Raw genomic sequence first — 16,617 nt, forward strand, 5'->3', positions numbered from 1 at the left:
GTTCATGAGCTTTAAAATCTCCAAAAGATCAGAGAAATTTCAGAGATTTCTAATGAGACATCATGCTTTGCCTCATAAAAGGTTAAATAAGAAACCCTTTTCATAGTGACCATAATTTAATGAAATGCCCTTTAAGAGCATTCCATGATTTCTAAAATATTCTTTTGTTTGTAGAAAATAACAGTTTTCTGGAGGAACAGGTGAAAGAGGTAGGGATTCATTTTTTATTGTAGTGTAATCATCTTTCATTAAACTGAAACTTTTAAGTGTTACCAAATATGCTACTTTAGCTTTTATCATTAAGCTTGGATTAGAAGATAGAATATGATACAAGCCAAAAACCCCCCTGAGTTATAGTAATTTGATACTTTACCGGCACCAAAAAATGCCTGTCTTGCAGCGATCATCAGTGAGTGACACTCACCGGTTTAGTTTCGCTTGTCTTCGGAGCTGTAATTATAGACTTTGGAGCCCTCGTTTTCTGACATCAGCCGCTGCTTTGAACTCTTAGATTGCGGTTGGTTGCCAGTGTGTCATGCACGTAGTCACTGGCACTCGGCTTGGGTCTCAGATCTGTTATAATATACACCTGCAAGGCCTTTCCCTCCCTCAGAACTGTGTTCTTCTAGGCAGCTATTTGTGAGTGAGTGAGTATGTCAGTGTAAACCATGTTTAAACCCTTAGGAGAAATATCTAAAATGCAATACGTTTACCTGTTTTCCACCAATCATATTATAAAAGTGTAGCATGTAATGGATTTTGGCAAAGAAAGTACAGAGTAGCCTGGGGGTAAAATGTAATGAACTGCCATCAAAAAGTATGGAAGAAAAGATTTTCCTTTGGCTGAAATGACTGATAATTTTATTCCATGGGCATATTTGGTAATCAAAGAGAGCTTGCTTAGTTTTCCTTCTGTTTTGAATATATAATCTAAATGGATTCATAACATGACCCTTAACTTTCAGAGAATCGAAATGAACTTTATCCAGTTCAACATGTTGAGAGAGTTCACACTGGGAATTAGAGATCTGAACCTTTAGTTTTGCCTCTAAGCAAACTAGAATGACTTTGGTTTGCTCTGTAAGTTCTTAAGAGAGAAAGACCGGATGGTCAATTAGGCATCACCATCAAGGTGTCTTCACAAGACTTATTTTCACATGGAGCTTCTTTGGTGCTTGGCTTCTTGCTTCTGAATTCATTTTCTAAGGATGCTTGAATCTGGGGCCTCATCCCTGGAGTCCTTGCACTCACGAACAAGGTCTCAGAGCTTCGCTGAAATTGTTTTTATTTCCATAAAAAGATTCATGAGGATATTAAAATGGCTTGCAATCAATTTCTCATTTTTCCCAGGGCTACATTCCATATTTAGCTTGATTTAAGAGTAAAAAGCATTAAGTATGTTATGACTAGGCAGACTTAGGTAATTAAAACATTTTTGGAATATCATAATATGCAATTGACTGCTAAGGATTTTTTTTTTCTGTTAATTGGAACTTAAAAAAAAAATGAAGTAAGTGGCTATGTGTTGAATCTGATTATTCCCTACAGGCATGAAAGGGAAGGTTATTTTAAGGGACTATACACACATTCTGGTTGCACAAATTCAGAGCTCACAGGTTATCTTGGGGGCTGTTTGACGGCAGCTGCTGCACTGAAGGCATGGCTTCCTAACAGGAAACCGCATCATCCTCCACAAGTGTGTGCCGAGCTCAACGGAGACGGAGGGGCCGGGGCGGGACGCCCAGGGGCGCATGATGGTCAAGAGCCCAGGCCGCAGGGACAGCCAGGGCCCTCCAGTCCAGCCCTCACACCTGCTTCATTTGACCTTGTGCCGGTTATGACCTGCACGGTCTCGGTTTCATTATCCTGCAAACGGTGACAGTAATAGTCTTCCCCAGAGTGTTGGAGGTAAACTGAGCTAATGTACACAAAGCCCGGCACATACTGAGTGGTGTATCTCCTTCACAGGTGCAGGCCCAGTTACACAGTAAGTCATGGGAGGTTTGGGGAAGTTGGGGAAGATTTGATTTTAAAAAGTGAGCTTTTGAGAGGCTTGGTCTTGGAGAAATGTCATTTGAATGGACAGAAAGGAGGAAAAGTAGATCACAAAGTGTAAAGTGGATTTGTTGAGATCAAATTCCCTTGTTCTTATAAGAATTTGAAGAATCTGTGTCCTTTACATTTTTGCAAGTTGACATCTAGTTTTTCTTTATACATTTAAATTTTTGCAAAGGATGTTATATTTGGCACATTGTAAATATTGCCATTTTAAAATAAGCATAACCAGTGCATAGCAGTTTGATACTAAATCATGCATTTTTGAAAAGCCTGAACAAGCCCTCCTTAACAGTTAATTTCATATCATTATTTTCTCCTTGAATTCGTGTTTCCATTCTACTTCCCCCACCAAATTTTACCTCAATATAATACTTTATACTTAAGAGTCTTCTTATTGGTCAACTTTTCATTATTCTTCTGAAAGATATACACACATACACACACATATATGTTTTAAGATTCTGTCATCCTAAAACTCAAAAGTATTAAATTTCTTTGAGATTGAGTTATAAAATTATTACTAATAGTATGTAATTGATAAAAACATATAATTAATATATATATACCATTTTGATAATTTATTTTATAAACTTTAATAGAAATATATATATTTTAATGATAGCATGTTAATATTTATTTTTTTATTTTTTTTAATTTAAATTTATTTATTTTAATTGGAGGTAATTACTTTATAATATTGTATTGGTTTTGCCATACATCAACATGAATCCACCATGGGTGTACATGTGTTCCCCATCCTGAACCCCCCTCCCAGCTCCCTCCCTGTACCATCCCTCTGGGTCATCCCAGTGCACCAGCCCCAGGCATCCTGTATCCTGCATCAAACCTGGACTGGTGATTTATTTCTTATATGATATTAAATATGTTTCAATGTCATTCTCCCAAATCATCCCACCCTCTCCCTCTCCCACAGAGTCCAAAAGACTGTTCTATACATCTGTGTCTCTTTTGCTGTCTCCCATACAGGGTTATCATTACCAACTTTCTAAATTCCATATATATGCGTTAGTATACTATATTGGTGTTTTTCTTTCTGGCTTACTTCACTCTGTATAATTGGCTCCAGTTTCATCCACCTCATTCGAACTGATTCAAATGTATTCTTTTTAATGGCTGAGTAACACTCCATTGTGTATATGTACCACAGCTTTCTTATCCATTCATCTGCTGATGGGCATCTAGGTTGCTTCCATGTCCTGGCTATTATAAACAGTGCTGTGATGAACAGTGGGGTACACGTGTCTCTTTCAATTCTGGTTTCCTTGGTGTGTGTGCCCAGCACTGGGATTTCTGGGTCGTATGGCAGTTCTCTTTCCAGTTTTTTAAGGAATCTCCACACTGTTCTCCATAGTGGCTGTACTAGTTTGCATTCCCACCAACAGTGTAAGAGGGTTCCCTTTTCTCCACACCCTCTCCAGCATTTATTGCTTGTAGACTTTTGGATCGCAGCCATTCTGACTGGCGTGAAATGGTACCTCATTTTGGTTTTGATTTGCATTTCTCTGATAATGAGTGATGTTGAGCATCTTTTCATGTGTTTGTTAGCCATCTTATTGAGATGAATTGTACCTTTTGTATCCTAAATGTTTATGCCTTCATTGGTGAATGTTACTTATTGCTAGAGTGAGATAAGTTTCAGCTTTTATTTTATTCTTATTTTTTGCTCTTATAAATTTAAGGCAAAGGAATGTTGAAAACATAAATAAGTAGGTGGGAATAGAAGGAGTTTAGTTATGGGCATGTTATCTAATTCCTTGAATTCCTTCTGAGTTATGTTCCATAAATCACAGTGATCTATTGCCAAACAGTAATCAATTATTTTTAATGATCTACTGTCTGACAACGTTATTGGGTAACCTTCAATTTTGTTGAAAACCAGCAATTGGAAACTGTGTGTTTTGCAAAAATCTTTGTTCCTAGTCATTAAAGTTCAGTCAGACACCAGTACTTTAATTGTTCAGCTCCACAGGAGTTAGGGTGGGTAAGAGGAATGCGGCTGCCTTTGTTTTTGTGTGTGTGTTTGTTTTTTTTCTTTGGTGGGTGGGGAAAGTTAGGAGAAGGAGTAGTCAACGTGTGGTTAAAGAGGAAGAATCCCATGCCTGCATGGCAGGTTTGTCTCAGTGAAATCTGATTTTCCTCTCTAAAGGCAGCTTGGAAAAGAGCATGTTTGTGAGGACGGGAGGCAGGCCACTCCAGAGTGACTGTCGGTGTGGAGGCAGACAGACCATGAGATTCCTCCAGCATTCCTCCCTGCCTGCACTAGACCAGCCCAAGCCTGTAATGCAGGTCACGAGCTGTTTATGCACCTTCTGGGAGGAAGCCAGGGTTAGTGAGACCGATTCTGTTTGGGATTTGAAAGAATGTTAGTGATGTAGGTGTTATGTTCCTCCAAAATGAGGCTTCCAAGAAAGCGTGTTGTTTTTTAAAATCAATGTTTATTAGAGGGAAAAAAATAAAAAGGACAGCTTCCTAGTTTTGTTGTCTGTGTTTCAGTTATTAGGGCTTTTTCACCCATAGCATACTTAATTGGTATAATCTTTAACCAGAATTTGCAATCTGTGTGATCAAAATGTTGTACCTTTCCTAGTATGCATTTACTTTTTGCATCATTTTGAGAGTTCGTGGAACGAAAAGCATAAAATGTATTGACTAGTGCCGAGCTCATGACAAGTTGGTCATAACAAGTAGGGGTAGTTATTTATCTCCTGCTTTATGAATGAAACACAGTGATGCATTGTCACTTTCTTAAGTTTGAGTCTTGGAGTGAAATTTACTAAACTTTGTATTCATGAAAGCAGATGTTAAAATTTTCACTTGTGGAGAAATAATCAGTGTGAACATTTACAGACCTGGAAATCACCAAGTACCTTAGAGGATAAGTTAGATCTTGTAATGGATGATAAGTTGAGTTAGTCAACATGAAGAAAAAGGTCATCTGGTTGTGGGAATTACTACCATTTCTATTCTTGGTACATTCAGATAGGAGTACATTTTTTTTTTAATATAGTAATGATAATATTTGCTTTAAAGAAACATCATCTCCATGCTGACCTACTAAATTTATCATCATTGTGAGAACTGTCATTTAAATGTATGTGCCTACCTAAGCAGTATGTATTAGTTATTAGTAATAACCACGTGTCAGTGCCCAGTTAAGTTGGATGCGTGGGTTTAGAAAAACAGTGTCACAAAGTAAACACACACCAGGAACATTGTTTCAATTTCTGATCACTTAAACATGAAACAATATTCCCCGGATTGAAGGGGGGCTGTTCAAAATGAGAAGCCCTAGTTTTCCACGACAGCTCTGCCTGTCCTGCTTATGTTCTGACGTGAGGGCCCAGGCCTCTCTGCTGCGGCACAGATTTGAGAGAAGGGCCGAGGACCGCAGATTGATCGCAAAGTTCCATTTTTGCCCCAAAGCCAACATTTTAAGGACAGTCACTGAAGACCTTGCTTCAAGTCTTGGGTGGGTGTCTTTTAGGATGTATTCTGCGTGGTATCCTGTCTGCGTCACATTTCAGTTTTGCCCCAAAGCCAACATTTTAAGGACAGTCACTGAAGACCTTGCCTTAAGTCTTGGGTGGGTGTCTTTTAGGAGTCTTGGGCGGGTGTCTTTTGGGATGTATTCTGCGTGATACCCTGTCTGCGTCACATCTCAGTTAAACTTCTCTTTGGTGGTTAGGCGCCTCTCTTGGGGCTCCCATCATCACCTTTTGCTTTTCCAGGTGGGGTGGGCCGGTTGCTGTTTTTCCATCTGATCTGATGACTTGTCCTCAGCACATACTGAGTGCCACTAAATAAGGGACTGAATCCTTGCTGGACCGGGAGCGAGGCTGTCTCTTGCTCTTTCTCCCACGCTGCTGCCTCTCGTTCCTGTAACGGTTTCACTGTCATGAGCGAGCTGTCTGACTATCAGGCATGTTCCTTGGAGGAGTGATTGTGCATTTCAGAATTGCTAGAGTCAGGTGACCCAGACAGGTGGAGAGGGCTGAACTCGGCCATTCTGGGTGGATTTAGAATAATCTGATGAAGAGAGTGTATGTGCTGAGGAGGTATGCCTGGGATTCTCAAAGGTTGCTGTCAGAGCCACAGCCCCGGGCTTTCTGTCTGCACCACCCAGCCATGAGCCCTTCCAGGCTGCTTGCCCCACCTCTTCTTAAGGCCCAGGGGACGCATTGGAAGTGCCATCCAGTCTTTGTCCCCACACACAAAGGACTGCTCTTATTGATTCCTTAAAACCAGTGCTGAGCAACAGAGTCCGCAGGGTGCTGCTTTCTGACCCTTAGCTCTTGCCTACTTAGTTTCATTTTCTCCCAGCCTCAGAAAATGTTCTTTAAAAAAAAAATGCTTATAATTACTTTTATGTATAAAATGCAAATACATAGTATTTATGTCTGTGTGTGCACACATATTCTTCTGACAAAATTTCACATGCTATAAAAAAGCTGGCTTAAAACTCAACATTCAAAAAACTAAGATCATGGCATCCGGTCCCATCGCTTCTTGGCAAATAGATGGGGAAACAATGGAAACAGTGACAGACTTTACTTTCTTGGGCTCCAAAATCACTGCTGATGGTGACTGCATCCATGAAAGTAATAGATGCTTACTCCTTGGAAGAAAAGCCAAGACCAACCAGGACACCTGATTAAAATGCACAGACTTTACTTTGCCAACAAAGGTCCATCGAGTCAAAGCTATGGTTTTTCCTGTGGTCATGTATGGATGTGAGAGTTGGACTATAAAGAAAGCTGAGCACAGAAGAATTGATGCTTTTGAACTGTGGTGTTGGAGAAGACTCTTGAGAGTCCCTTGGACTGCAAGGAGATCCAACCAGTCCATTCTAAAGGAGATCAGCCCCGGGTGTTCTTTGGAAGGAATGATGCTAAAGCTGAAACTCCAATACTTTGGCCCCCTGATGGGAAGAGCTGACTCATTGGAAAAGACCCTGATGCTGGGAGGGATTGGGGGCAGGAGGAGAAGGGGACGACAGAGGATGAGATGGCTGGATGGCATCACCCACTCAGTGGACATGAGTTTGAGTGAACTCCAGGAGTTGGTGATGGACAGGGAGGCCTGGCGTGCTGCAGTCCATGGGGTCACAAAGAGTTGGACGCGACTGAGCAACTGAGCAACAACAACAGCATAGATATAGCATAAAATCTGTCTGAAAAATATTCCTGTCCTGCGTCCACTACTTAAGACAGCTAATACAGAGATGTGGGCCCTTTCTTTCTCTCTCTTACACACACACACACTCAAAGAAATCTGTAATGTTATATCTGTGTCTGTTTTGAGCATAAAGTGTATCAGACTGTACAGATGCTCTGTTTGCTTTCTCCATCAGCCCCTTCTCTGCCGGGACAGAGAGCTGCCTCATGCTTTTCATTTGCTGCAGAGTGTTCCATAGCATGGATGTGCCCACCTGGTTTTATTGTTCCTTTGCCCGTTGGCGGCGTCTAGTGTGTTTCCCCAGATTTCTCCTCTTGGCGCCAGTGCGCTGTGCATATACTTGTGCTCATGATCGCTCCATTCAAGGTAGATAAGAGGTGATTAGGGTGTGCGACTTTAATATTTAATGCATATTACTTTATTGGCTTCTAAAGTGTCTGTGACACTTCAGAAGAGATTCTGAGATTGTTTTAGTGAAATTTTAGGTTTTGACAAGCCTTGTCCCTTAATTTCATTTAATTCAGTAGCTCTTGTAGTATATCAGATCGCAGATCAGTGCCTTCTCTCCTTGTTTAAAAATAATCTGGAGCCCTCTTCTCTGCTTAGAGTTCCTACAAAATATTTCTCAATCCTTGGTCTGAAGGTAATTTCAACATTTTCTAGTAGTTGGTCTGCCATTGAGACATGATGGCTGAGAGGTTTAGTCCTGATTCTGCCAGACCTTGTGGTCTGGGGCAGATGACTCCCTCCTGGGCTTGGGGCCAGAATTGATGGGTTACGAGGTGTGCGCAGTGTGGTCCACACGGAGCACCTGGTACCTGCTGGTTGTGTGCCCCCACACAGCCGCCTCTCTTCACTCAGCTCTTCAGTGCCTCTCGTGTGCTGGGAGCATAAAGATAGATAAGACATGGTCCCTTTACACAGGGAGCTGAGATTGTCACAGGAGTGTGTTTGCTCAAAACGAAAGGATTTCCTCCTCCTCTTTCCATGTGAGCCTTATTTATAGCCCGTCTGCTCTCTCCCCTGCCAGCCAACTGCTGCATGGTAAGGGACAGCCTCTCACATCTTCATTCTTTCTGGCTAACAGTCATTCAGCCCTGAGCATGTGCCCAAAACATGGCTAAAAACTGAAGTGTGAAGGTGTGTGTAGGACAGTCTGTGTCTGTGAGATGCTCACAGGCTGTAGGGAGGAGAAATGAAAGAGCCCCAGGGTTGTGAAAGACTCCTTTGGCTTCTCTGCTACAGCTTTCCACCTGTGAACTGGCTGAATTTTACTTTGCATTGCATGTATTAATAAGGATAAAGAATCTCCATCCTCTCTTCTGCAAGAGCACAGAATATGAGGTGCTATTAATAGTTAAAGGGCACTTAGTTCTCTGTTGAAACCTGGAATGGCCTCACACCAACTCTCACTTCCCTGTGGATTACTTTTGTAAAGTCAGAGGCATTTTCTTTCCCAGTATTGAGCTAAAACTAGAGGGCCTTTAAAACCCCTGGCCATCTAGAGCCGTTGCTCAGGTAGAACCATTTTAGTAAAAGTACCTTTTGCTGCCACATCCTGCAAAGAGACAGCAGGTCACTGGGACCAATGGGCTTGTACCCCTGCTTCCTGGGGACTTTTCCCCTCACTCCAGTGAGCTTCGTTGGGACAGGCGCATCTTCAGACTGTTGACACAGAGTAGGAAATGTTCAGTCGCTCAGTCGTGTCCAACTCTTTGCGACCCCATGGACTGCATCACACCAGGCCTCCCTGTCCTTCACCGTCTCCTGGAGTTTCCTCAAGCTTGTGTCCAGTGAGTCGATGATACCATCTGACCATCTCATCCTCGGTCGTGCCCTTCTGCCCTCCATCTTTCGCAGGAATAGGTCTTTTCCAGTGAGCTGGCTCTTCCTGTCAGGTGGCCAGAGTATTATAGCTTCAATGTCAGTCCTACCAATGAATATTCAAGGTTAATTTCCATTAGGATGGACTGGTTTCATCTCCTTGCTGTCCAGGGGACTCTTAAGAGTTTTCTCCAACACCACAGTTAGAAAGCATCAATTCTTCAGCTTTCAGTCTTCCTTATAGTCCAACTCTCACATCCATACATGACCACTGGAAAAACCATAGCTTTGACTAGATGGACCTTTGTAGGCAAAGTGATGTCTCTGCTTCTTAATATGCTGTCTAGACTGCAAGGAGATCCAAGCAGTCCATCCTAAAGGAGATCAGTCCTGGGTGTTCATTGGAGGGACTGATGCTGAAGCTGAAACTCCAATACTTTGGCCACCTGATGTGAAGAGCTGACTGATTTGAAAAGACCCTGATGCTGGGAAAGATTGAGGGCAAGAGGAGAAGGGGATGACAGAGGATGAGATGGTTGGATGGCCTCACCGACTCAATGGACATGAGTTTGGGTAAACTCTGGGAGTTGGTGATGGACAGGGAGGCCTGGCGTGCTGCAGTTCATGGGGTCATAAAGAGTTGGACATGACTGAGCGACTGAACTGAACTGAACTAGGTTTTTCATAGCTTTTCTTCCAAAAAGCAAGCATCTTTTAATTTCATGGCTGCAGTCACCATTTTCAGTGATTTTGGAGCCCGAAAAATAAAAGTCTTATCATTGTTTCCATTGTTTCCCCATCTATTTGCCATGAAGTGATGGGACCAGATGCCATGATCTTAGTTCTCTGAATGTTGAGCTTTAAGCCAACTTTTTCACTCTCCTCTTTCACTTTCATCAAGAGGCTTTTTAGTTCCTCTTCACTTTCTGCCATAAGGGTGGTGTCATCTGCATATCTGAGGTTATTGATATTTTTCCCAGCAATCTTGATTCCAGCTTGTGCTTCATTCAGCCCAGCATTTCTCATGATGTACTCTGCGTATAAGTTAAACAAGCAGGGTGACAATATACAGCCTTGACGTACTCCTTTTCCTATTTGGAACCAGTCTGTTGTTCCATGTCCACTTCTAACTGTTGCTTCCTGACCTGTATATAGGTTTCTCAAGAGGCAGGTTGGGTGGTCTGGTATTCCCATCTCTTTCAGAATTTTCCACAGTTTATTGTGATCTGGATAGTCAAAGGCTTTGGCATAGTCATAAAGCAGAAATAGATGTTTTTCTGGAATTCTCTTGCTTTTTCGATGATCCAACAGATAACTGGCAATTTGATCTCTGGTTCCTCTCCCTTTTCTAAATCCAGCTTGAACATCTGGAAGTTCTCAGTTCACATATTGTTGAAGCCTAGCTTGAAGGATTTTGAACATTACCTTGCTAGCATATGAAATAAGCACAATTATGCAGTAGTTTGAGCATTCTTTGGCATTGCCTTTCTTTGGGATTGGAATGAAAACTGGCCTTTTCCAGTCCTGTGGCCACTGCTGAGTTTTCCAAATTTGTTTGCCTATTGAGTGCAGCACTTTAACAGCATCATCTTTTAGGATTTGAAATAACTTAGCTGGAATTCCATCACTTCCAGTAGCTTTGTTTGTAGTAATTCTTCCTAAGGCCCACTTGACTTCACACCACAGGATATCTGGCTCTAGGTGAGTGATCACACCATCGTGATTATTTGGGTCATTAAGGCCTTTTGTTTTGTACAGTTCTTCTGTGTATTCTTGCCAGTCTTCTTAATCTCTTCTGCTTCAGATAGGTCCTTATCGTTTCTGTCCTTCATTGTGCCCATCTTGCATGAAATGTTCCCTTGGTATCTCTAATTTTCTTGAGGATATTTCTAGTCTTTCCTGTTCTGTTGTTTTCCTCTATTTCTTTGCACTGATCACTGAGGAAGGCTTTCTTATCTCTCCTTGCTGTTCTTTGGAACTCTGCATTCAGATGGGTATATTTTTCCTTTTCTCCTTTTCCTTTCACTTCTCTTCTTTTCTCAGCTATTTGTAACACCTCCTCAGACAACTATTTTGCCTTGTTGCATTTCTTTTTCTTGGGAGTGGTTTTGGTCACCACCTCCTGTACACTGTTAGAAAGCTTCGTCCACAGTTCTTCAGGTGCTGCCTATCAGATCTAATCCCTTGAGTCTGTTTGTCGCTTCTACTCTCTTAATCATAAGGGGTTTTATTCAGGTCATAACTGAATGATCTACTGGTGTTCCGTACTTTTTTCTAGTGAAGTCTGAATTTGGCAATAAGGAGCTGGTGATCTGAGCCACAGTCAGCTCCTGGTCTTGTTTTGCTGACTGTATAGAGCTTCTCCATCTTGGCTGCAAGGAACATAATCAATCTGATTTCAGTATTGACCATCTGGTGATGTCCATGTGTATAGTCATCTCTAGTGTTTTGTTGGAAGAAGATGCTTGCTATGACCAGAGCGTTCTCTTGCCTAAACTCTATTAGCCTTTGCCCTGCTTCATTTTTTAGTCCAAGGTCAAATTTGCCGTTACTCCCAATTTCTCTGACTTCGTACTTTGGCTTTTCAGTCCTCTATGATGAAAAGAACATCTTTTTTTGGTGCTATTTCTAAGGGTCTTACTGGTTTTCATAGAACCGTTTAACTTCTGCTTCTTCGACATAAGTGGTTGGGTCATAGACTTGGATTACTGTGATGTTGAATGGTCTTCCTTGGAAAAGAACTGAGATGATTCTGTCGTTTTTGAGATTGCACCGAAGTATTGCATTTTGGAGTCTTTTGTTGAGTATGAGGGCCACTCCATTTCTTCTAAGGGATTCCTGCCCACAGTGGTAGATGTAATGGTCATCTGAATTAGATTCACCCATTCCCATCCATTTTAGTCCTCTTTCTCCTCCAAACATTTTCTTCTTTGAAAAATAATAATTTTTCTTTGAGAACTCAGGGATACCTTCTTGCTTTTGTTACCATTACAGGTCTCATTTATTTGGTTTGTTCATAATAAGTATATTAAGTTTGACTTTATTTTAAAACTCTGTCCTGGCACAGAATTTAAATTAATGTCTTATTGAGGTGCGAATGGGCGTGGAGGCTCCTTTTAAAGGAGCTTTAAGCATTTGTTGCCCCAATAGGATCGGAGCATAATAGTATTGAGCTTGAGAAAGATGATTTTCTCAATAGAAATAATTTATCATTGCTCGAGGTAGTGAGAAATTATTAATTTTTTTCTCAGAGCATTTTGTTTTGGTCAGTGTTTTCCGGAGATGCATGACACCCTCCTTTATGAAGACCACTTCATTTTATGTGTTTTGTTGGCCCCTGAGATAATGTTGGTAGGTTTATCTGGTAATGTTGGTAGGTTTATCTGGTAATCCTCAGAAGAAAATGTATGCAGGTATATGCATCATTTAACCAGTAGAGGCTAGTGGTTCACACTGTGGCTGTGTGTGTGCTAGGTCACTTTAGTCACGTCTGTCTCTCTGCAACCCCATGGACTGTAGCCCGCCAGGCTCCTCTGTCCATGGCATTTCCCTGGCAGGAATACTGGAGTGAGCGGCCATTTCCTCCTCCAGGGGATCTTCCCGACCTAGAGATCGAGCCTGTACCCCTTATGTCTCCTGCGATGGCAGGTGGGTTCTTTACCACTAGCGCCGCTTAGGGAGCCTATAAAGCAGTGGGGAAATGGTATTTCCTTCCTCCACCCGTGAAGATATACTTGTCATGGTGAGACAGTGAGGCTGGCTCTGGTGAGGTTGGTCAATCAGAAGAGCACCATCTACCAGAAGAGAATCTCTGTGAGCATTCTGAATACTATATTAATGGAAGCTGTGGCCCGTTCAGTACTGTTACCATGTTATTATTGTGTACAATTTCCAGTGTATTTTTCACATAAACCTATAATGCTTAAGCCAGCTGCATTTATGTTTTTTCTACAAATCCTGCATATTCAAACTTCCTTTCTGCTTGCTATCACCTTCTATAAACTCTGGGGTTTCTTCTTAGCTCCTGGAAAAAAATCTTCCTCACTTTATTTCTCCCCTCCCTGTGTGATGCTAAAGCTGAAACTCCAGTACTTTGGCCACCTCATGCGAAGAGTTGACTCATTGGAAAAGAGTCTGATGCTGGGAGGGATTGGGGGCAGGAGGAGAAGGGGACGACAGAGGATGAGATGGCTGGATGGCATCACCAACTCTATGGACATGAGTTTGAGTGAACTCCAGGAGTTGGGGATGGACAGGGAGGCCTGGCGTGCTGCAATTCATGGGGTCGCGAAGAGTCAGACACGACTGAGCGACTGAACTGAACTGAATTGTGTTTCTGTAGACAGCCCTCTGTGTCTAAAGAGGTGCTGGTTATCAGCGGGCTGACAGGTTATGTGTGAGGAAGGGGAGAGCTGAGTCACTAGTCACAGATGTGGGAAAATGTCTTGGGCTCCAGGAGCCTCAGAAAGCTTCAGCTGTATGTGGCCAGTCTTTCTTCTTTGACCACTTTCCTAATTGCTGTCTTTCTTAGAAGATCCTGCGATATCTTTTCTACCCACTTAACTGTATTAAGTGTTCCATTTATTTATAACTCCTCTCCAGCTCTGAAATAGACCCAAGGGTTCACCACAGACCTGAAGATATACTTAGGGTAGCATGACAGATAGAAATTAGTAAATACTTTAGGCTTATCCAAAATAAAAATAAAAATGTCCTACATCTGGGACTTTTTGAAGCTCTCCTCTCTCTGCTTTATATAGCAAAGGGAAAAATGAATCGCTCCATAACAAGGGATCCTAAAAGATACCAGACTCAATTAAAATTGACTGAAGTTCTGGGGAGCTCTCCAGATTATACTCCACAAATACTAATACGGTAGTATCATTTTCAGCCATAAATCATCTCGCTGGATCTCCTGTCTCTTCCTGGAGAGAGATCATGGACAGTAATATACTGTCTCTTGAACCAACACAGTGTAAATTTCACTGCTCATAATTTCCAGTGTGTGGAGAGAGCCTGGTGAAGAAGTAGCCCTGAATGGTTCTGCTGGGGATGGCAGCTCAGCTGAGTGGCAGATGAGCCTGTAGTGGGCTGACCTCCTGTCCTTCAGTGTCCTCTTTCCCGTCTGTGACTTCCTGCAGAATCATTTGCATATTTCATTTCATGTACATTTATCTCATTCCAGCCTCTTAATCCTTCTGTTGAGTTATATATGATCTGAATAAATGTTTTCTATGGTCTGACTTTAAAAAAAGATGAATTGTGACACCGTTCAGTGTATGAGGGATGGTAAAGATAGAAAGTCGGAAACAGGGGAATGCATGTAACTTTGGAAGGAGTTCTGTATAGTATATTTAAGAAAAGGGGGCAGTTACTTTTATTAATGTATTGTTCAGTTACTAAGACACGTCTGACTCTTTGCAGCCCCGTGGACTGCAGCGCGCCAGGATTCCCTGTCCTTCACTGTCTCCTGGAGTTCGCTCAAACTCATGTTCATTGAGTCAGTGATGTTATCCAACCGTCTCATCCTCTGGCACCCTGCCCTCATTCTTTCCCAACATCTTAATGTAAATATTGTTTTGAATTTAGGAGTAGAAGGACAGTCTGTGGAGATTTCCAATATTGTAGACATCCGAAAAGAGCATAACTATGAGATTGCAATGAGAATTTCTTCCAGCATCAACAGCCAAAACAGATTTTATACTGACCTAAATGGATACCAGGTAATTTTCCATTAAAATGTTTAAATGATGGTTTTAGTATGTACCTTTTATATATGATAACAGGCAAGTTAATTTTGGATCCTTTGAAAAAATATAAGGTTGCAAATTTCTAAAATAAAATTGAATTTTAACAGACACTTTTAGGTTATGTATCTAACCAGGTTTTAAGGATAGAAAAAAATATTTGCAAGATTATTTTGTAAAACATCTATTTGTAAGGATTTGTTTTTTCAAAGGAAAATCTGGGGACCACTATGCATGTTAAATACCTTGATATATATGAATTTTTCTAGTAGAAGGAAATATTAATATTAATTAGGGATTGATAGAGTATACCTTTTATTTCCTCATAAGGAATTGGTCTATCCGTATTTAGTTTGTTCCACATATGTTTTTAAACGTATGCTTTAACAGTGGGCTCTTTTCAATTCCAGGAAATCCTTCTCTACTGATGTATGTGTGTGTGCACATTTATACACATACATATATGTGTACGTAGACACAGACATACAGATAAAAACATCTATCTGTTTAGAAATGTGAATAGCTGTATTTAATCAAAGTGTTCGTGAAATGGTTTGAAATAGTAATGGGAAAATTGATTGGTAAAATTTTGTTCAGATTTTCATTTCTCTAATTTACTAGAGCGCTTTTGATTGCTACCTAAATCTATATGCAAAGTATATGTGTGTAACAACATATATTTGAAATAATACTATTAAAAACATGAGCATGTCTCTGAGACATTAGCATTTTAGAAATTTCTGACTACGAATAGAAATAATTTCACAAATGCTATTACTCTGATTTTCAACTGGAATGAGGGAAAGGATTGTGATAATTTTCTCTTCTACAATTTCCTGCAAAAGTTAAATTTAAACCTTTGCAAAGCATAAAAATTGCAGCATGCATTTTAAATTAACATGTTAATTCTACTACAGCTGTTTGGCTTTCAGATGAAGCCCTGGCTTTATGGTGATTCATTTTCCTTGTGTACAAAAGAAAGGCGTTTCTAAGTCCTACAGAAGCAATAACTTGTATATGTGGGTGTATACATGAGTGAAAAAACTTAGTACAAATGAAAATGTGAATTTTCTTTACAAAGATAGAGCACGTTAATAAATAGGAAAACATTATTTTTCAGACTGTAAGCTAAATGTTGCTTCTTTTTTAGAATAGGCCATTTCTTATGCTTTGAAAATAATAGTTGCTTGGGCCAAACTAGAAGTCTAGACCCACAGATGGGGAGCGTAACAGCTGCACAGTTGCGACAGCTTTGGAGGCCTTTTCTTTCAGTATAAGCTCAGTGGGAGTAGAGAGATCAGGATTGGCGACTTCGTACTAGCTAGCTTTCGTGCCTTCCTTTTTAAAAAACATTTTACAGGGTTGTTTTTTTTTTTTTTTCCCCTACCAGGTTGTTAATTTCCTAGGGCTGCGATACAAACTGGGTGACTTAAAAACAAAAATGTATTCCCTCACAGTTTTGGACTTCAGAAGCCAGAAGGAAGGTGTAGCTAGGCCCCTCCCTCAGTCAGCTCTAGGAAAGGGTGGCCTTGCCTCTTCTGGCTCCTGGGGGTCGCTGGCAGTGCTTGGCACGCCGTGTGTTGCAAACACATGGCTGCGGCTCCTGCCTCTGCTCTCATGCGGTCTCCTCATGTCCCTGCGTGTCTGTATGTCCAAATTCCCCGTTTCTTGTGAGGATACCGTTCTTTAGATTATCACCCACCCCAACCCAGTGTAACTTGGTTATCTCTGCAGAGGCCACATTTCAAAATAAAATCACATTCACAGGTTCTGAGTGAACATGAATTTGGGG

General features: G+C 41.2%; 1 protein-coding gene across 2 annotated transcripts in view; it reads left to right on the top strand.

The window, feature by feature from the left end:
- MAN2A1 (mannosidase alpha class 2A member 1) overlaps positions 1-16,617 on the top strand; it is a 210,749-nt gene that overhangs the window by 164,163 nt on the left and 29,969 nt on the right. For both annotated transcript variants that reach the window (NM_001205886.3, XM_059888188.1), the window contains exon 17: positions 14,668-14,801. In NM_001205886.3, the coding sequence (NP_001192815.2) occupies positions 14,668-14,801 (134 nt within the window). The remainder of the gene's footprint in view (positions 1-14,667; positions 14,802-16,617) is intronic.

This window comes from Bos taurus, chromosome 7 (genome assembly GCF_002263795.3).
Source record: "Bos taurus isolate L1 Dominette 01449 registration number 42190680 breed Hereford chromosome 7, ARS-UCD2.0, whole genome shotgun sequence".
NCBI classification, from domain to species: Eukaryota; Metazoa; Chordata; class Mammalia; order Artiodactyla; family Bovidae; genus Bos; species Bos taurus.